Source organism: Schistocerca cancellata, chromosome 4, assembly GCF_023864275.1.
Source record: "Schistocerca cancellata isolate TAMUIC-IGC-003103 chromosome 4, iqSchCanc2.1, whole genome shotgun sequence".
NCBI lineage: Eukaryota > Metazoa > Arthropoda > Insecta > Orthoptera > Acrididae > Schistocerca > Schistocerca cancellata.
This window is the reverse complement of record NC_064629.1, coordinates 140,362,185-140,380,969: the sequence shown is the minus strand read 5'-3', so window position 1 is coordinate 140,380,969 and position 18,785 is coordinate 140,362,185. Positions and strand designations below refer to the sequence as shown.

General features: G+C 41.5%; 1 protein-coding gene across 1 annotated transcript in view; it reads right to left on the bottom strand.

The window, feature by feature from the left end:
• LOC126183929 (uncharacterized) overlaps positions 1-18,785 on the bottom strand; it is a 184,203-nt gene that overhangs the window by 61,248 nt on the left and 104,170 nt on the right. The window contains exon 4 of the mRNA XM_049926277.1: positions 4,966-5,176. Coding sequence (XP_049782234.1) covers positions 4,966-5,176 — 211 coding nt within the window. The remainder of the gene's footprint in view (positions 1-4,965; positions 5,177-18,785) is intronic.

Sequence of the window (18,785 nt, the reverse complement as noted above, 5' to 3'; positions counted from 1 at the left end):
CCGCACCGACACTGAGGCAGGTCATCACGGTGCAGGAGGTAGCCATGTGTCACCCAAGTGTGGCCAACGGAGAGCCAACAGAAAACAACGGAGTCCCTGCAAGAGGCCCACAAGGAGATCTTCCACACATTCGTAGTCTTCTTAATGACATGCAGTTTGTTGTGTGTACCGAGGTTATGACATAGCCACAAAACCTTGTTCATAGTACTGAACGCAGGTCAGTTGCAGAGAAGCCAATCTCCATAAGTGGTTTCTGCATAGCCTGCTTGCGAGCCTGTCAGCAAGTTTGTTGACTGGTATACAGATGTGACCTGGGGTCCAGACAGACACCACAGAATGACTGGGCCATTCCAGGACACAGATGGACTCTTGGATGGTCGCTACCAAAGGATGATGAGGTTACTACTGGTCAACAACTTGTATGCTGCTCAAGGACTCAGTACACAGGAGAAATGACTCAACTGGGAATGAGCAGATGTGCTCAAGAGCACTAAATATGGCCGCCAGATCTGCAGTGAAAGCACTGCAGCCATCGGCAAGGAGTGCTATTCAGTATGTCCTCCATGAACATAGGCAAAGCCAATGTGACCATCAGTGATCGAGCCATCAATGTAAAGCACTTCATGGCCCCGGTACAAGTCGAGAATCGAGAGGAAGTGACAGCGGAGAGTCACAGGGTTAACTGAGTCCTTAGGGCCATGTGAAAGGTCCAGGCAAAGCTGCAGCCTAGCTGTACACCATGGAGGTTTACTTGAACGGACCTCAAGTACAGGGCTATTACAAATGATTGAAGCGACTTCATAAATTCACTGTAGCTCCATTCATTGACATATGGTCACGACACACTACAGATACGTAGAAAAACTCAAAGTTTTGTTCGGCTGAAGCCGCACTTCAGGTTTCTGCCGCCAGAAAGCTCGGGAGTGCAGTGAGACAAAATGGCGACAGGAGCCGAGAAAGCGTATGTTGTGCTTGAAATGCACTCACATCAGTCAGTCATAACAGTGCAACGACACTTCAGGATGAAGTTCAACAAAGATATACCAACTTCTAACTCCATTCGGCGATGGTATGCGCAGTTTAAAGCTTCTGGATGCCTCTGTAAGGGGAAATCAACGGGTCTGCCTGCAGTGAGCGAAGAAATGGTTGAACGCGTGCGAGCAAGTTTCACGCGTAGCCCACGGAAGTCAACGAATAAAGCAAGCAGGGAGCTAAACGTATCACAGCCGACGGTTGGGAAAATCTTATGGAAAAGGCTAAAGCAGAAGCCTTACAATTTACAATTGCTACAAGCCCTGACACCCGATGACAAAGTCAAACGCTTTGAATTTTCGGCGCGGTTGCAACAGCTCATGGAAGAGGATGCGTTCAGTGCGAAACTTGTTTTCAGTGATGAAGCAACATTTGTTCTTAATGGTGAAGTGAACAGACACAATGTGCGAATCTGGGCGGTAGAGAATCCTCACGCATTCGTGCAGCAAATTCGCAGTTCACCATAAGTTAATGTGTTTTGTGCAATCTCACAGTTTAAAGTTTACGGCCCCTTTTTCTTCTGCGAAAAAAACGTTACAGGACACCTGTATCTGGACATGCTGGAAAATTGGCTCATGCCACAACTGGAGACTGACAGCGCCGACTTCATCTTTCAACAGGATGGTGCTCCACCGCACTTCCATCATGATGTTCGGCATTTCTTAAACAGGAGATTGGAAAACCGATGGATCGGTCGTGGTGGAGATCATGATCAGAAATTCATGCCATGGCCTCCATGCTCTCCTGACTGAACCCCATGCGATTTCTTTCTGTGGGATTATGTGAAAGATTCAGTGTTTAAACCTCCTCTACCAAGAAACGTGCCAGAACTGCGAGCTCGCATCAACGATGCTTTCGAACTCATTGATGGGGACATGCTACGCCGAGTATGGGAGGAACTTGATTATCGGCTTGACGTCTGCCGAATCACTAAAGGGGCACATATCGAACATTTGTGAATGCCTAAAAAAACTTTTTGAGTTTTTGTATGTGTGCGCAAAGCATTGTGAAAATATCTCAAATAATAAAGTTATTGTAGAGCTGTGAAATCGCTTCAATCATTTGTAATAACCCTGTATAGGTGGTAAAGGCAAGGACTCCAGTTCGGAAAGAAGGGATCAGACACTAACTGCAATTTGAAGCCCTGACCTGGGCCGCCGATGTGGGAGATGAACAGTCATGGGTGGGAAAAGGAGACGGTGATTCAGATGTGCAGGAGAACTATGAACATGTGCCACATAACTGGCCAGCATTTGTGTACACCTAACCTGCAATGGAGGGACTCTGGCCTCCACCAGGACACTTCTCACTGGACTCGTCCTGAAGGCTCCTGTTGCTAGGCGAATGCCACAGTGGTGCACTGGGTCGAGTAAATGCAATGCTGAGGGTGCTGCCAAACCATAAACCAGACTCCCATAGTCAATGTGGGGTTGAACAAGGGCTCTGCAGACATGCAGCAGTGTAGAGCCATCTGCACCCCAGTTGGTGTTGCTCAGGCAGCGGAGGGCATTGAGGTGCTGCCAGCACTTCCGCTTAAGCTGACGAAGGTGAGGGAACCAAGTGATTTGGTGAATCAGGTGTCGAAAACCAGTCCTAAGCATCGATACGTTTCCACTATAGTGAGTGGATCACCATCAAGGTAAAGTTCTGGTTCTGGATGAACAGTACGATGCCGACACATGACTTTGCGGCCGAAAACTGGAAACTGTGGGCTTGAGCTCATGATTGTGCCTTGTGGATGGCTCCCTGTAGGTGTGTCTCAGCAACACCAGTACTGGTGGAGCAGTACAAAATGCAGAAGTCGTCTGCATACGGAGAGGGTGAGACGGATGGCCCTACAGCTGCTGCTAGATCATTAATGGCCACTAAAAATAGAGAGAGACTCAATACAGAGCCCTGTGGGACCCCATTCTCCTGGATATTGGGGGGGGGGGGGGGGTAGGGAACTATGGGAGGCACGAACTTAGACATGGAAAGTACGAAGTGACAGGAAATTCTGTATGAAGATCAGGAGCAGGCCTTGGAGACCCCTCTCGTATAATGTGGCAAGGTATGATGTCACCAGGTTGTGTCGTGTCATATGCTTTTCGTAAATCAAGAAAGACGGCAACGAGGTGCTGGCGTCTGGAAAAGGCTGTTCGGATGGCAGAGTCAAGGGACACAAGATTATTAGTGGTAGAGTGACCCTGGCGGAAGCCACACTGACATGGAGCCAGCAGGCCACATGACTCCAGGACCCAATGAGGTGTTATAAGGTTCATTGTGGCGTGTAGTGGGCGAGAGGACATTCCCTTCCAGCCGCCATTTGAGAGTGCGAAAGGCTGGGGTGCGGAAGGGGGGGGGGGGGGTTAGTTCTCCGACGCAGAGGCTCAAGCATAGTGCTCGGCAATTGCATTTGCGTCAGTAGATAACACGCCATTTATGTTAACACCAGGAACACCTGTTTGGATCTGATACTCGAAAACTGGTTTGTTCTTTGCCCAGACTTGGGAAAGTGAAGTATGGCACCCAATGGTTGAGACGTATCTTTCCCAACACCTGCTTCCGTCATTTGATCAGTTGGCGAGTGCAGGCACAGAGCTGTTTAAAGGCTGTGAGGTGCTCCAGGGAAGGGTGCCATTTATGCCACTGTAGAGCTCGCCAATGCTCCTTAATTGCTTCAGCGACCTCCGGTGACCACCAAGGGACTGCCTTTTGTTGGAGGCACCCTAAAGAGCGAAGGATCGTGTTTTCTGCCGCAGAAACTATTGTTGTCACCCACTCAACCATCACATCCATGTTACCATGTGGGGGAGATTCAGCGGTGACAGCAGAGGTTTAAGTTTCCCAGTCTGCCTTGTCGAAAGCCCATCTGGGCAGGCATCCATGGGCCTGACGCCGGGGCAGAGACAAGAAGATGGGGGAGTGGTCACTACCACACAGAGTGTCATGTGCTCACCAATGGATAGATGGGAGAAGTCCTGGGCTGCAAATTAATAAATCAATGGCCAAGTATTTAAGAGGTTGAACTGAGACAGTAAAGATTCGACATCTCTGCCTCGACCAGTAAGCAGTGCCACCCTATAAGGTTTAAGTTGATCAGTCAGTGCAGCTAACACATTCAGGTGTACTGCACCATGTGACACTCAATTATGGTCACTATGGTTCCTGTAACATCCCTTACAGCTGTGGAGGGCAGGGGTCTGCAGTGCCAGGAACCAGGTTTCCTGGAGGGCAATGCAGAAACAGGTGTAAAGCTTAACAGTTGCCATAGCTCAGCCAGGCAGTGGAAAAAACTGCTGCAATTCCACTGGAGGATGGCGTCATCATGAACCTGGGAAGGCATTCAAAGAGGCAGTTTATGTCTCAGGTTCACCTGTTGCCACCGACTTATTGCCTGAACAGTCTGGATCCATTTTGTCTGAGGGTCTGGCGAGATCTAGGTCCTCACCAGGACCCACAATATGCAAAATAGGAACTGCAAGTCGTCTACCATCAGCTAGTTTCTTAATATGAAATAGCAGGTAATTTAATATTCTGATCTGGACTCAAAAGTAGGAAGTATAGACACTAAAAGCAGAAGAAGGTAGTTGACCTTTTAGGCTACATAAAATGAAATTGAAAACAAAAACAAATGTAACTTTGGAAAGCTTAATTCTTGGCTTAAGTGGTCACCTTATTGGGAAATAAAAGATGGAAGGAATGAACTTTTTACAAAGTTGAGTTTTACTGTGCTTCTCTATTCTGTTCTGACTCCAGACAGACCCCTATGGCTCTGAAAGCCTGAGACTTTTATGGTTTTTAATGCCAAGGACAGTACCTCAGTACCTTGATACACACCTGTTGTACAAAATAGGGTTTCCCAGATCAATGTTACAAATTATCAAATCATCAAATCATTCACTAGAGCACTAGAACACTGAACTTTGAAAAAAATAAATACCATTGTCTCACCATTTGAGTTACGATCTACTTGCATGCTCACTACAAGTTCAGCAGTAACAGGACTCCAAGTTAAGGCTATAACCTTTGATAAATATCCATCTCCAGCTGTATATTTTGCTACAATACTGACTTTTTCAATGTTCCAAAGATACAAGTCACCTTCATCTGTGATACCTGCTGTTACAATCAGTGATGAATCCCATGGATGCCATGCATATGACTGTACAAAAAAAAAATATTTTTGGTTATAGCATTTCAAAACTAATTCCTTTACATTAAATTAAACATATCTGAAGGAAAATTTCTCACCAAATTCTAAGATTCTAATTGCTGAGCATTGCATGCCTGAGTAATTGTATATTTGTTTCCAGAATCACAATTATGGAAATAATTATAATACTGGAGGTAGAAGGGATTAAGCTTATTTATTTATATGTTCCATAAATTATGTCCCTGGAGATATTGTGGTTGCCACATGAAGTAGTTTTTGCAACCATGGCCACAATCCATATGCTCTTGGGATGTGAGATACATTGTGTGTGATACCATTCTGAAGATTAACTAAAAAGTTATTGGCACACCAGGATCAACTCTGTGCTGCTAACATTTTTAAAAAGCAGTCTACATAAGAGATTCCAGCCTTGCTTTAACCCATGAGGCAAATTTAAACATGTCAATAATGAGTACTGTTTTGCTGTCACCTAACGGCATTCAGAAAGATTCCAATAGACAATCAGTGCTCATACCCCCAGTAGGATTGACAGGTGATCCCATTTTGTAAGTTCCTTGCAACTCCACAAAATCATTTTACTTATAGCTAGGCAGCTCTAGAAACAGCGAGGAACTCTGCAGTGTAGGTGACCAAATGTATTGCCACAGCACTGCAGGATTCCAATAATGTACAGCCTGGAAACCTGTATTAATCACCGTTACATCTAAACAAGGAAAACAAGAATTTCCAGTGATAGCACCATATCACTGCAGTGGAGGGAACATCGAAATATCAACTTAGATTTGATACCTCACCACAGTAATGGCTTGCAGCAGCTGAAGCACCAGCATCAGTTGCTGAATGTGCAGCAGAAGGCCACAGCTCAGTTGCAGCTCTGGGCATGCTGTTGGCATTTGCTTGTAATGTTCTAGGTCTTGCATGTACATTTCTGAATATGACCTCCATAAAAATACAAACTCATAGTGGATGGCAGAAGCTGACACTTGCAGTAGTAAACAGCAGCAATCACCTGGTGATATTGAGCAGCTACACTAGACTTCTTGTGTAATTTATTACAAGATGGTCCATCAGATTTGATAGTTGGACATGCCATAGATTTGCCAGGAAAGTCTGAAGAGTCACAAGATTGTTGAGAAATCTTTAATATGTTTGACAAACAATAAAAACTATGTGCTATGCAATCAACTGTCAGTTATCAAATCTTGCAGCATGGCAGGGAAGTGTGAGAATACAATTTCTTCCCACTTAATTTCAAGTGTAGGTAGGTAGGTAGGTAGAGAGAGAGAGAGAGAGAGAGAGAGAGAGAGAGAGAGAGAGAGAGAGAGAGAGAGAGAGAGAGAGAGAGACACCAAAATATACAATTATAAAATGAAAGATGAAATGCTGCATTTTGTCGTGAATTTTGTTTCACATAAGTGAAACAAATGTCACCATCAACAGGCGTACTATTACAAATGTGACTGACAAGTGTCAGAATTAATTGTGTTTGAAAGACAGTTTATTCCTAAATGCTAACAGTGCCCAAGGCATGGGCATCCACAGAAATTTATCTAGGAATGGACAAGGTGCTAAAATCGCCACTTTTGGTATAACTCATTATGTGAGTAATTCTTCAGGCTTTTCTAGTGAGGCATTGTCATGTTGACTAGTTGGGTTTCTGCCAGTCATTTGCATCTTTGCTGCACGATATTTCAACTGCATGAATCGCAGTCTTCTTCAGGTGCTGTCTGGTGCAGAAAAGGTGCAAATAACTGGCAGAAACCCAACTATTCAATCATGATGTGAATTTTAGAACTTTTAATGAATGTCTCAGAAATAAGAAGTGGCAGGATACAAAGTTTTATTTTATCTTAAATGAATGACAGTTATGAACTATATAGATTTTTTTTGAAACGTAGATTACTTAGACATCTAAAAGACAGGGTTATTTGTCAGCACATATGAAGTAAACATTTTTATACTATTAATGTAAGGACACTGGATCAAATCTCATTTATGCAACAAGAAGTGAAATGAAGCTAGAAAATATACAGTAAATATATTTTTACTAGCTGACCTGGTGAACTCTGTTCCACCTTAAAGCCAATAAATAATCAGATTTTGGATGTCAAGTTAAACTTTTATTAGGAAATACAAATAAAAACATTAAGTATTTTAATGATTCTTTATTCTTTATGTTTTTTGGTGCATAGCTTCCATTCTTCAATTAAGTACCTTGTGATACACAACATCTTTTGTTTTATTATCAAGCACAAGGACAAACAACGCAGATGGTCTTCCGACCCGTGAACTTGCCACATATAATTGACCATGTGAAAAACATGGATATTCCAGATTTAAACCACAAAATTTCAAGGATTGGCCTTGTGATTTGTTAATGGTCATGGCAAATGCAAGATGGATCAGAAATTGAACTCTTTTAAACTCAAACGGCGTATCGGTTGGGATCATCGGGATCCTCTGAATGAGAACTTCCTCACCTTTAAATTTTCTTTTGAGTATTATCATGTAAATAACACTGTTCATCAATTTACTTACCACCAAATGCATACCGTTTCACAGTTTTGGTTGGTTTATGCTTCTAAGCATGATAATTATGGAGCCAACTTTTAGGGGTAAATAATGTGGTGGTAAGCCAGGCACATCCAAGGAGTTTAAAAATTCAATTGGATAGTTGGTGGCTTCATATTCATTTGTTACACAGTCAATAGATTTGAATGAATGCATTTTACTAATGATCTCATTCTGAATTATGTAGTTTAGGTCATCTACATCTTTATTCTTAGCCACTAACAGTCCTTTCATTCGCAATGTTTTGTATCCTCCTTGGATTACGGCTTTGTCAAGAAATATTCGATCATCTTGGTCGCGACATTGTTAATGATGATTCAAAGAAAATACAAATTATTTCTTTAAATTTTTGATCAATGATATATATTGGTACTTAACCATAGACGTTTAGCTGTCATTTGCATTTTGTTATTTCATGCCAGATGCATTTTTGTTATACCATGTCTTATAGCAGTTGAATGGGATAAAATGTATCCTATGTCCGTCTCCTGGTTCTAAACTACCTCTCCACCAATTTTCAGCCAAATCGGTCCAGCCGTTCTTGAGTTATGAATAGTGTAACTAACACGACTTTCTTTTATATATATAGATTAAAATACCAATAACATTAGGTTGGGACTGAATGTTAAAAATCTCACAAAGAAAGGAAATCAGGCCAACAGAAAAAACCTTGTTGAATGTCATCACCAACAACCATCAAAAAATGTTGTTAACACTCCTCAAAGGAGAAAAAAGGAGAATAAATTTTAAACACATTTATTAGTTTAGATGCCATTTACAACACTGTTTCACATCTGATCATGTTGTTGGATTTATTACATTATTTTCCTGCCATAGCTTTTTTAAATCTCAGCTGGAATACTTAATTTACAAAATACGTTTTGAAAGCTACTTTCTATGGGTTGCCCTGATAATCATAACACAGCCAGCATTAAAACCTGCCTAAGCAACTCTCAAGCTATTAGGTATAATCAGCTTTTAACAGCCTAAAGCTGAGACAAAATAGTCTTCCTATCCCCAACTTGACACGTTACTGCGCAACTATGACAACCTGATTTCAGAATTCCTAATTCTGCAACTGTATGTTTCACTGTGTTTCACCCCATACAGTTTGAGAAGGACATGAAGATATTGTTATGCTACCACCTTCCCACGATAGCTCCTTATCCATGATCTTCAGCCTGGCAAGATTGCAGACTGCCTTCCAGATTCTACTGTCAGTGCTGGAAAGTTGCTGAGTTGGCATGAGAAAAGCCTCTGCTCCAGCACTGGTGAGCAGTATGCTTACCACACTCCAGTCCCTGATGCTTGCACCATGACCCTGTATATGACGAAGTGGCACAATTTCATAACACCGGGGCAAGCAAGTATAAATAATGGCCGCTCCAGCCATGCAGTATGTGTTGTCAACTGCTGCCTAAAATGTGAATGCCTTCATGCCAGCCATTGACCCAGTGTGGGTCATTGAGTTTTATCTACAACTAGCATTCACCTTCACTATCCACTGGTCCTGAAGCTGCCAGGGTCTAAACTTGCCCCTTCCAACTGGGGCCTATGTAAGACTGACATCTACCAACTCCTGGGCACCTCAAAGACATCCTTGGTTCCCAGTCCAAACTTTGACATATCCTGCACATGAGCAACTGCAAGCTGCTACCTCATTGCTGCATCTACACCCTGTAGCATGACTGGCCCACACCTGTGTTGGCTGCCACTGAGTGCCTGGCATTTGATACAGTTGTCCACTTATTGAGGTGCTGACACTGCTCCTTTCTGTGACTGATTTCCTGCTTTACATCCTTGTTACTGCCTCACATTACTGCATGCTCTGCTGGGCAAGTACCATCACCCAGAGTCACTGCACACCTCTGGGATTCTATTTATATTGGCTATATGAATTCTGCTGAATAATTAATTTTTTTTACTATTGCATTTATTATTCCACAATTGCCAAGGAAATGGTTCATTGTACCTGCTGCTCTGGCAACCATTCTCCCGCATCATTCTGACATATTATGGGGTCAATATTGCTTGGACCACATTGATGATAACAACTGGTACCAGAAGTGACAACAAACATGATTGTAGGTCAACAAACATAACAGTGAGTCATGTAGAAACACTTCTATACCTTCAAATATGTGCAATGGCAGGAAAACCTGATGAAATCTTTGAAGGTTAATGAGGGCATAGACTTCAACAAATACAAAGGGAATTTTAGGAATACTTAGGACAGAATGTGTCCGGTTAGATGAATGTAATGTAATATAATTTATTGACGCATAGTTTCCCCAGTACTCAATTGACCCCTGTAATGTGCTTCACTTATAGAAGATATAGGGATTAGGCCAGGGAGTGCAATGAGTGCACATAGATAATATGTAGGCAGAGAAATGGGGTGGTGGTGGTGGTGGTGGTGGTGGTGGTGATGATCAGTTTGTGGGGCACTCAACTGCATGGTTATCAGTGACTGTACAAATTCCCAACCTTTGCTCAGCCCAATCTTGCCACTTTCATGAATGAGGATGAAATGATGATGACAACACACCCACCCAGTCATCTCGAGGCAGGTGGAAATCCCTGACCCCACTGGGAATTGAACCCAGGATCCCATGCTCGGGAATCGAGAATGTGACCATGAGACCACAAGCTGTGGACATTTGTAGGAGGAGGAGGAGGAGGAGGAGGAGGAGATTAGTGTCTAATGTCCCGTTGACAACGAGGTCATTCGAGATGGAGCACAAGCTCAGATTAGGGAAGGATGGGAGAGGAAATCAGCTATGCCCTTTCAAAGGAACGATCCTGACATTTGCATGAACTGATCTAGGGAAATCATGGGATACCTAAATCAGGATGGTCAGATAAAGGACAGAGAATTTGAATTTTATCAAGAATTGTTACTGTAGTGTTGAGGTTAACTATCCACATGTTTGTCCAATTGTCAGAGGTTTTACAATTAGTGTATCAAAGGCACACATTGATACTTCTCAGGAAGTGGTTCAGCCTTTTTTTTTTTAGATCAGGTAGCTCAGATGAGAGCAGATAATCCTGACTTGCATAGACAGATACTTTGAAGGAGGACAGAGCCTCATGGAGTTTCTTAGTACCTGTCCTATATGCTACTACCGCTAGCCTAGTTGATCCTTTTTCAAGCAAGGCAGAGGGGATGTCACTACATTTGTGGGTAACCTGTTGACAGCTGTGAAGCTGGGTGGTTGGACAGATAAACAACTGTTGCAAATGGCCAAATTACACTTAACAGGGAATGTGAAAATGTTTGTACTTTGTCATGAGGGCCTCAGAAATACTTAGAGTTTTGACTTGCTGAGAAGTAGTTTCATACAGCGATACAGAAAACAGAGTAACTATGAGTACTATCTCAAGCAACTAGATAGCATGTCAGAGATACAGGGCAAATCCATTGTAAGCTTATAGATAGAATAAATAATATCAATGTTAATGCCTTTGCATTAACGGACAATGACAACAGCAATAAGGTCCTCCTGAAAGAAGCAGAGCAGAGGATATGGGGAACATTTTTATAGGGACTGTCAATCAAAGTATCATGAAAATACCCATGGAATTTTCAAGGGACTTTGCTGGAGCCATCAGACACAGCAACAACTTTAGAAGAAATAGTGGAAAAAGCTGTTTCTCCTGTCATGAACTCAAGTTAACACATGTAATATAAAATGTTACCACTATGGTCATTCAGGCATTTAATGATGAGAATGGGACTGTAGGGAAGTAAATGGCATAAGAGGAATAGGGAAAATGGGAATAACCACCCATTAAATGACAGTGGGTGTCCCAGGATCCACCAGATGGTGCTCCCAGTGAATTTTAACTCATTAGAAATGTATACTGAAGTGAAATTTTGCTTTATTGGTATAGAGGATGACAGGGGGAACAAATTTTTAGGCACACATCTCTGCCAAGTTTGGATATCAGGGGATTGAGGCAGTTAAACCCTGCATGGTTCAGATTATGTTGACCAAGTGGTAATGATGTTCATTCACAAGGTACAACAATATTAAATTTTGAGGTGGGAGCAAAACATTTCCAAGATTATATGGAAGTTCTGCCTTTCACAGGTGATGGTTACTGTGCAATACTATGGTTAAATTATTTGTATCAGCTCAGTGCCAAAATTGACCTTGGACAATGCATAGTAGAACTCTGTGAAACATTGTTCCATATGGGAAAAACCTGTAAGTGACATTCTGCCACGAGGTTCACGTCTCAGGAAAAATGAACTAATTAAGATGCATACAAGACACCAAGAATCAGTTTGCATGATAATGTACCACAATGCACAGGGAATCAGCTATGGGTGGGCATAGGATCAGTGCTGTCTGTAAACATGTTGTGTGGGGCTGAGCTACTTGGAGAAAATGATGAGTTAGATAAAGTGTGGTGTTTTTGTGGTCAGGAGTATTATTTGCATATATGAGGTAAATGGCAAGCAGGTATTGCCTGTTAGTAATGATAATTTGGGGAGCAAAGATATGGATTTGTGTAACAGATTGTTGGTCACCAATTATTGTGTCTTCAGAGTCCAATTTCTACATTACCTTAGGAGCTACTGCTACTAGGCAGCAAAAAAGCACCTATCTTCATGCTCATTGACGCTATTTACCTGGCAGTACACCTTAAAATTGTGGAAATAATTTTCCAGCTTTCTGTGGTTTCATCAAAACCTGTAAGAAGAAGTAGTGGTGGAGTAGGAGGAGGAGGAGTAGGAGGAGGAGGAGGAGGAGGAGGAATCCAATACTCTGACTTACAAGAGACTGAACTGACTAAGAATTTACATGAGGACATTGGCACAAAGTATCGGGATCAGGAACTTTGCATCACCATCTGATGACCAAATAATGGTGATGAATATTTTACTGAACCATCTCGATTTGAACCAGATTCCTCCGAGTCTGCAGCCAATGTACCTTTTCCTTCATAAGATTTTGCATCCAATATGTGGCAGAACTGCATCTTTGGACTAGAATGGAGCATTCCATATACTTTGAGAAAGCCATACACTGATTTAGCAGTACGATTCTGCATTTTTACCTACTACACGAAAGAAATGGTTATGAGGTAACATAACAGGTAGGTGACTGAATTTAGCACTCCCTAGCAAACAGAAACTGGTTCATTATTTTTAATGAGTGAGCACCGATACATGTGATAATAGCATTTGGCACACTTCAAGTAAATGCAATTTGGACATAACTGTTCATGATCTGTGCCAGTAAGATGATAGATAATGTGAAAGTCTTTGAAACTTCACAGATGGCTGTTATATTAGAAGACGTTACACAGTAAGAATAGCTTTATAAGCGCAAGGAGGCTTCGAAATGATCAATATCCTGTGTAAAAATTAAGATGATAGTGAACAGAGCAGATATTGTTTGAGTACATGGTCAATCAGGCACAGTCATTTATAGGGGGTTTCAGCACAGAAGGATTAAAGGTTGAAATGACACACAAATCTAGGCATGATAAGGTCTACAATGGCAAGAGCTACAGGGAAGGAGTGATGAATCTGAGTCTTAATCTCAATATTCTGAGAACCTGCGTTCCAATAGGAGTAAAACAAAATTACATCCTCCATAATCCATCCCACAAATACAATGATGGTTAAATTAGAGAAAAGGTATATGGAGGGGTACTCACTGTCAATCAGTCGGATAAAATAGTTCATGGGTGAGCAACCAGAATTCAGTATAAAATATTTTGACAAGTGACCACCTAGCCACAACCAGATGCACTGATGAACTGACCACATGTGGGCACTTTGTTCTCTTCACTCCTTCCCTCCAGTCTCCCACTATAAACGCCATCCATACTCAGCATCTCCTCTCACACTCTTCCCAATGGCATGCTACTCTGTCCTAGATTCATGCCCAGTTACACATGCTGGCTAGACCTAATTTGTGCTTTGCATACCTCCACAGTTGGTTTATCATATGGCTTTTCCTTCTTCTCCTTAATGAGAGTAACTGGAGGTTCCCAGGTATTAATAAGGATGTAACCACTATTACGATCTATCAACAGTTCCCTTACTCAAAGCTCAATAGATTATTTAATGACAGTAATCCCAGAACCTTAGTTTGGCTGTAATTCATTATTTTTAATCTAGATAGGCTATGTTCTGCACCTGCTAATCTGATGGTGCCATTTGCGTTCTTGCAACAATCTTCAAGAGTATGCACTATCTGATCTATACATGTGCTGCCACATTGTCAGGGTATCTGACAGACCCCACATTTCCATAGTAGTATGAGGTATCTTTTACACTAACAAGCAGTGTCAGTGTTTTAACTAGTGGGCAGAAGACTGTCTTGTGTTTCCAGAGACTTCATTCTATCTCTCTGGATAGTGCACCACAAAAAGGAATAAATGCAATGTCTGCAGCCTCTCAAGTTTCCTCTACTGTTTCTGCCAGTTTTGCAGTTGGTGTAGGACATAGGGATCTCTGAATTTGCCACTCCCAGTAGACATTCTACTGGAACACTGTTTTAAGATGGTCAAGTACTTGCTTAAGACTATAATTTTCAGAAAGGGTGCAAGCCATAGCTGCCAATATTTTGAGTATGCCATCAATACAAAAGGCCTTGCACCCTCTCTGACAATGAAAGTCTCTATCAAGAACATAAACCTCTCAGGATAACATTTCAAAAGAATGGCTACAAAGAGTGGCAAATTCACAGAGCTCTATGTCCTACACTCACTGTAAAACTGGTGGAAATGGAAGAAGAACCTCAGGAGGATGCAGCCATTGTATTTATTACTTTTGTGGGGCCTTATATGGAATGATAAGACGATCTCTCCACCACCTAAAACATAGGAAGTGTTTTGTAGTGTCAAAGATGACCTCAGAATACAAAAAATTGGGATCTATCAGATCCAATGCCAATGTGGTAAGACGCATACAGCTCAGATGGTGCCAACTGCCTAAGATGGTTGCCATGAACACCAATAGCACCCCAGACTGCAGCAGCCTAACATGTTGGAAGTTGTGAAACATTTCCTATTGGGATTAAATGGAACAGATTACAACCACACTGTAAGGGAACAAGGAAGTAGGCAAGCAATCGTTCACCCTCTAGCATGGAACACACATTTCTGTACCCACTGAGTCCGCACTTCTGGGTCATTGTCTGCACAAGTCAGCTATCCACATGGAATAGAAGTGAGTCTTTCTACTGGCTGCATAGTTACTCTTGTCATCAGCCACCGGGCATCCATATTGGGCTTCTGTGTTGTGTATGAGACAGTTGTCAGAAGTGAAATCCTCTGGAATTTCTTTCCTGGGGAGAGAAGAGAACCCACAATGTTCCAGTAGGGTGCAGTGGTGATTGGCATTATTTGTGAATATTCATGTTTCATATTCACACATGGAACCAGCACAAGGCAGATAAAGACACCATTCTTCTGTCACAGTGCATCTCTTCAGGCAATTCAGTGGAACAAAACACAGCACTGAAGGTAGGACTGCAGCTGATACTGGTTTTTCTTTGTGTACAAGGGAACAGCAATGATGGCAACTTTCTAAAAATAGACTGACTGGGTTCATTAACTACAATAGATGCACAACAAGTTACAGATTTGCAGACTGTTATAGTACAATTACACACAGAAATTCAGCAATTAAAAACAGATGCAGATCAAGTAAACTGCTGCACTACAAATACAGCTGATGAAAGCACAACAGATTCAGTAGTAGTTAAGAATTTTTCTTTAATTCATACAGTCCCACCCTTTCATGGGAAATCTGACGAGGATGTTCACATGTTTTTAGTGAACTGGAAAATGCAGCAACTTTAGGATCCTAGAGTGACTGGAATAAATTAACCATGGCAAAATGAATCCAAGATTATGCACTCCATTTTGTTACTTATGATACCATGTGCAGACAAGTACCTACATGCAACATTTCTAAATGGACACTGGTGCAATGCCACAAGAGGAAGAACAAGGCAATATTGTACAGTGAACATCTCCAGTGTCTGCATGTACTGGATGGAGAATCTATTGAGCCTTTTTTGCTCGCATTAGGAAAGTTAATGCTAACATATATGAGATCAGTGAGAACAATTCATACCATGAAGCAAAATTGTTTGAAGCAGGACAAAGGCCATTAGATACATTTTTGAAGAGGCTATAGTGCAAAATCAATTGTGCAGTCAGATTAACACATTATGAGGCATTTGAAGAAGTTGTGCAAATGACAGTTTGATCTGTGAAAGAGCTACAGAGACCTCAAATGGGCCATAAACCAGATTGTCATGTGTTCTAAGCTTGCACAGGAACCAGTTACCATGGAAACATGCAACAGGCTACAAATACTCACAAGGAGATTTGATGTTTCATTTGTGGAGGGAGAGGCTACACAGTAAGGAGTTTTAGAGAAAGGAATGCGAGGGATATGTTAAAGGAGAGAGGGAATGGAAGGGCCACCACTGCTGCTGCCCCCAAGAAGAGGTAGGTAGTTACTGAGATCTACACAGAAGACAGTTTGGAAGATCTGCTTGTTAACACAATTTACAGTGGACAAAATGTCCATTTTCTAATTGATATCGGGCCCAAATTTCTCTGATGTGGTGCCATGTAGTTAAGGAAAGAAGCTGTAAGCAGCCGGACTGTGCCATTAAAAGGTGTTATTTTCTTGAGAGTAGGCAGAGATGAATATGAGGCCAAAATTCAAGTGATAAGGAGCATAGAGGAACACTACGAAGATAAACTATGGTTGGATTTACCATCAGTTAACCATGGCTCAAATGGCTCTGAGCGCTATGGGACTTAACATCTGAGGTCATAAGTACCCTAGAACTTAGAACTACTTAAACCTAACTAACCTAAGGACACACACACATCCATGCTCGAGGCAGGATTCGAACCTGCGAATGTAGTGGTCGCATGGTTCCAGACTGAAGTGCATAGAACCGCTCGGCCACAGCGGCTTCAGTTAACCATGCTCACATCAATGTAGCAAAAAGAAATCCAATTTGGTCATATTGATTATGGCTTCAATGGGATCCTTAAGAGGCAGACTCAAAGCAATCTCAGTGCCACTGAGGTCATGCGCAAACAGAGTGGTGACCCAAGTATACCAGATGTTGAAAATACTGCTTCAGTTGTAAATTTCTTTTCTTATCACAAATAGTTTCTGGTTCTCATAAGGATGTGCACTAGGCATGGTGTGCTACCTATGAATGCAGAACAGGGAGTCAAATTTGACTGAAAGTGAGTGCATCCTTACCCATATCACCCACAGGCTGCTTTTCTTACATCATTCAGTATGTTTACAGGAAGGGAGAAAAATTATTCTGATATCCTCTTTAACCTGTACCACCTTTTTATTAAGTGGATGAGAAATATCAAATTAGCTCAATAAACGTGTTCATTAAATCAACTTTCACTCATATAATATGTGAACATGTTTTGCTGCAGTTGTGTCACTGCTACTGTAAAATAATGGTGGATGGTGGAGTAAAGGGGGTGGGGGTTGTGTAGTCTTTAAGACTTCACATGTCCCCTCTCCCCCTCCTATTATCCACTTCCTGGGAATAATAATTGTTTGATAGCATACATTAATGAATATGCTAACATTTATCCTCTTCAAATCATCTGAATGTGCATAACTTTATGTTGATTTGTCACTTGAAATCCTTAAGAAGTGAGAAGTAAGAAACTGGGAACTAATCAGATTCCTTACATAACTTTATGCTGTGCTATAATCAGGAGGCTACAAATGTAGGACCTGCAAGTTTAAGAGATTGAACTTCAGATTTCATGTTTATAGGGTGTTCTAATTCTCATCTTACCAAGTGCCTCTATTCCAGTTTTTGTGCCACTGACAGACTTAACAAATGAAAAGAATTTGTGAGATTTTGAGAAGATCATACAATGTGACAGGACAACAGTCAGTCATTATTCCATTTAGAAGTTAAGTAGGTACATATTTTTAATTATTTTTCTAGAGCTTGATCTAAAAATGGTTCAAATGGCTCTGAGCACTATGGGACTCAACTGCTGTGGTCATCAGTCCCCTAGAACTTAGAACTAATTAAACCTAACTAACCTAAGGACATCACACACATCCATGCCCGAGGCAGGATTCGTACCTGCGACCATAGCAGCAGCGCGGCTCCGGACTGGAGCGCCTAGAACCGCACGACCACCACGGCCGGCAGAGCTTGATCTGTTATGTAAATAAACTTTTGTCACAATATGTTCATTATACTGAGCATGTAATAATTTCTGCTTGTTTTGTAATCATTGGAGTTCTGTAGTCATCTTTGTTACATATGTACCCTGATCATAGATATGTTTCAAGGTGTGTATCTTTCAAGAGATCAAGTCCATCTTAATTACAAACTATTTTTTTGCCAGTGATGAGTTTCTGAACAACTTGTATGCTCCATAAAGGAGCACACTCATAAATTAAGAAATGTAAGAGAGCTATTAGTACTTATATATACTAGAACTAATCTCCATAGATTGTGGATAGTAATTAAGTAGTCATGGATGAAGATGTCTCAATTCCTGTATTACCACAGAGTTCCTGTCAATGTATTATCAACATTATCAGGATGAAGTGGGGTGCTACATGTTACTAGGTTGGTGCATCTAATTCAGTTGTTCATCAGTGCATATACATAAATTGCTGTCTGTATTTTCCATCAAAGTTAAGCTAACAATTTATTGCAAAAAAATATTTTCAACAGCCATAAGTGGAATAACTACATTCAATAATTACATACAGGCTGTGGGCCTGGCTCTCATCAAAATTAAATTGTTTAGCACTAAAAGAGCTGAGAATTTATTGTTGTTACAATTTGTGAATAACTTATTTAAATATTGCTGTTCTAAGTAGTTAATCTGTAATTTATGAAGCTGGTGAGGAGATATTATCGGAGATCTAAGCACAATAGATGAATACTTCAAAAACTGGAGGCTGATACCAAATCCAACAAAGACAGAAGTCAGCTGCTTTCACCTTAACAACAGAATGGCTAATGCA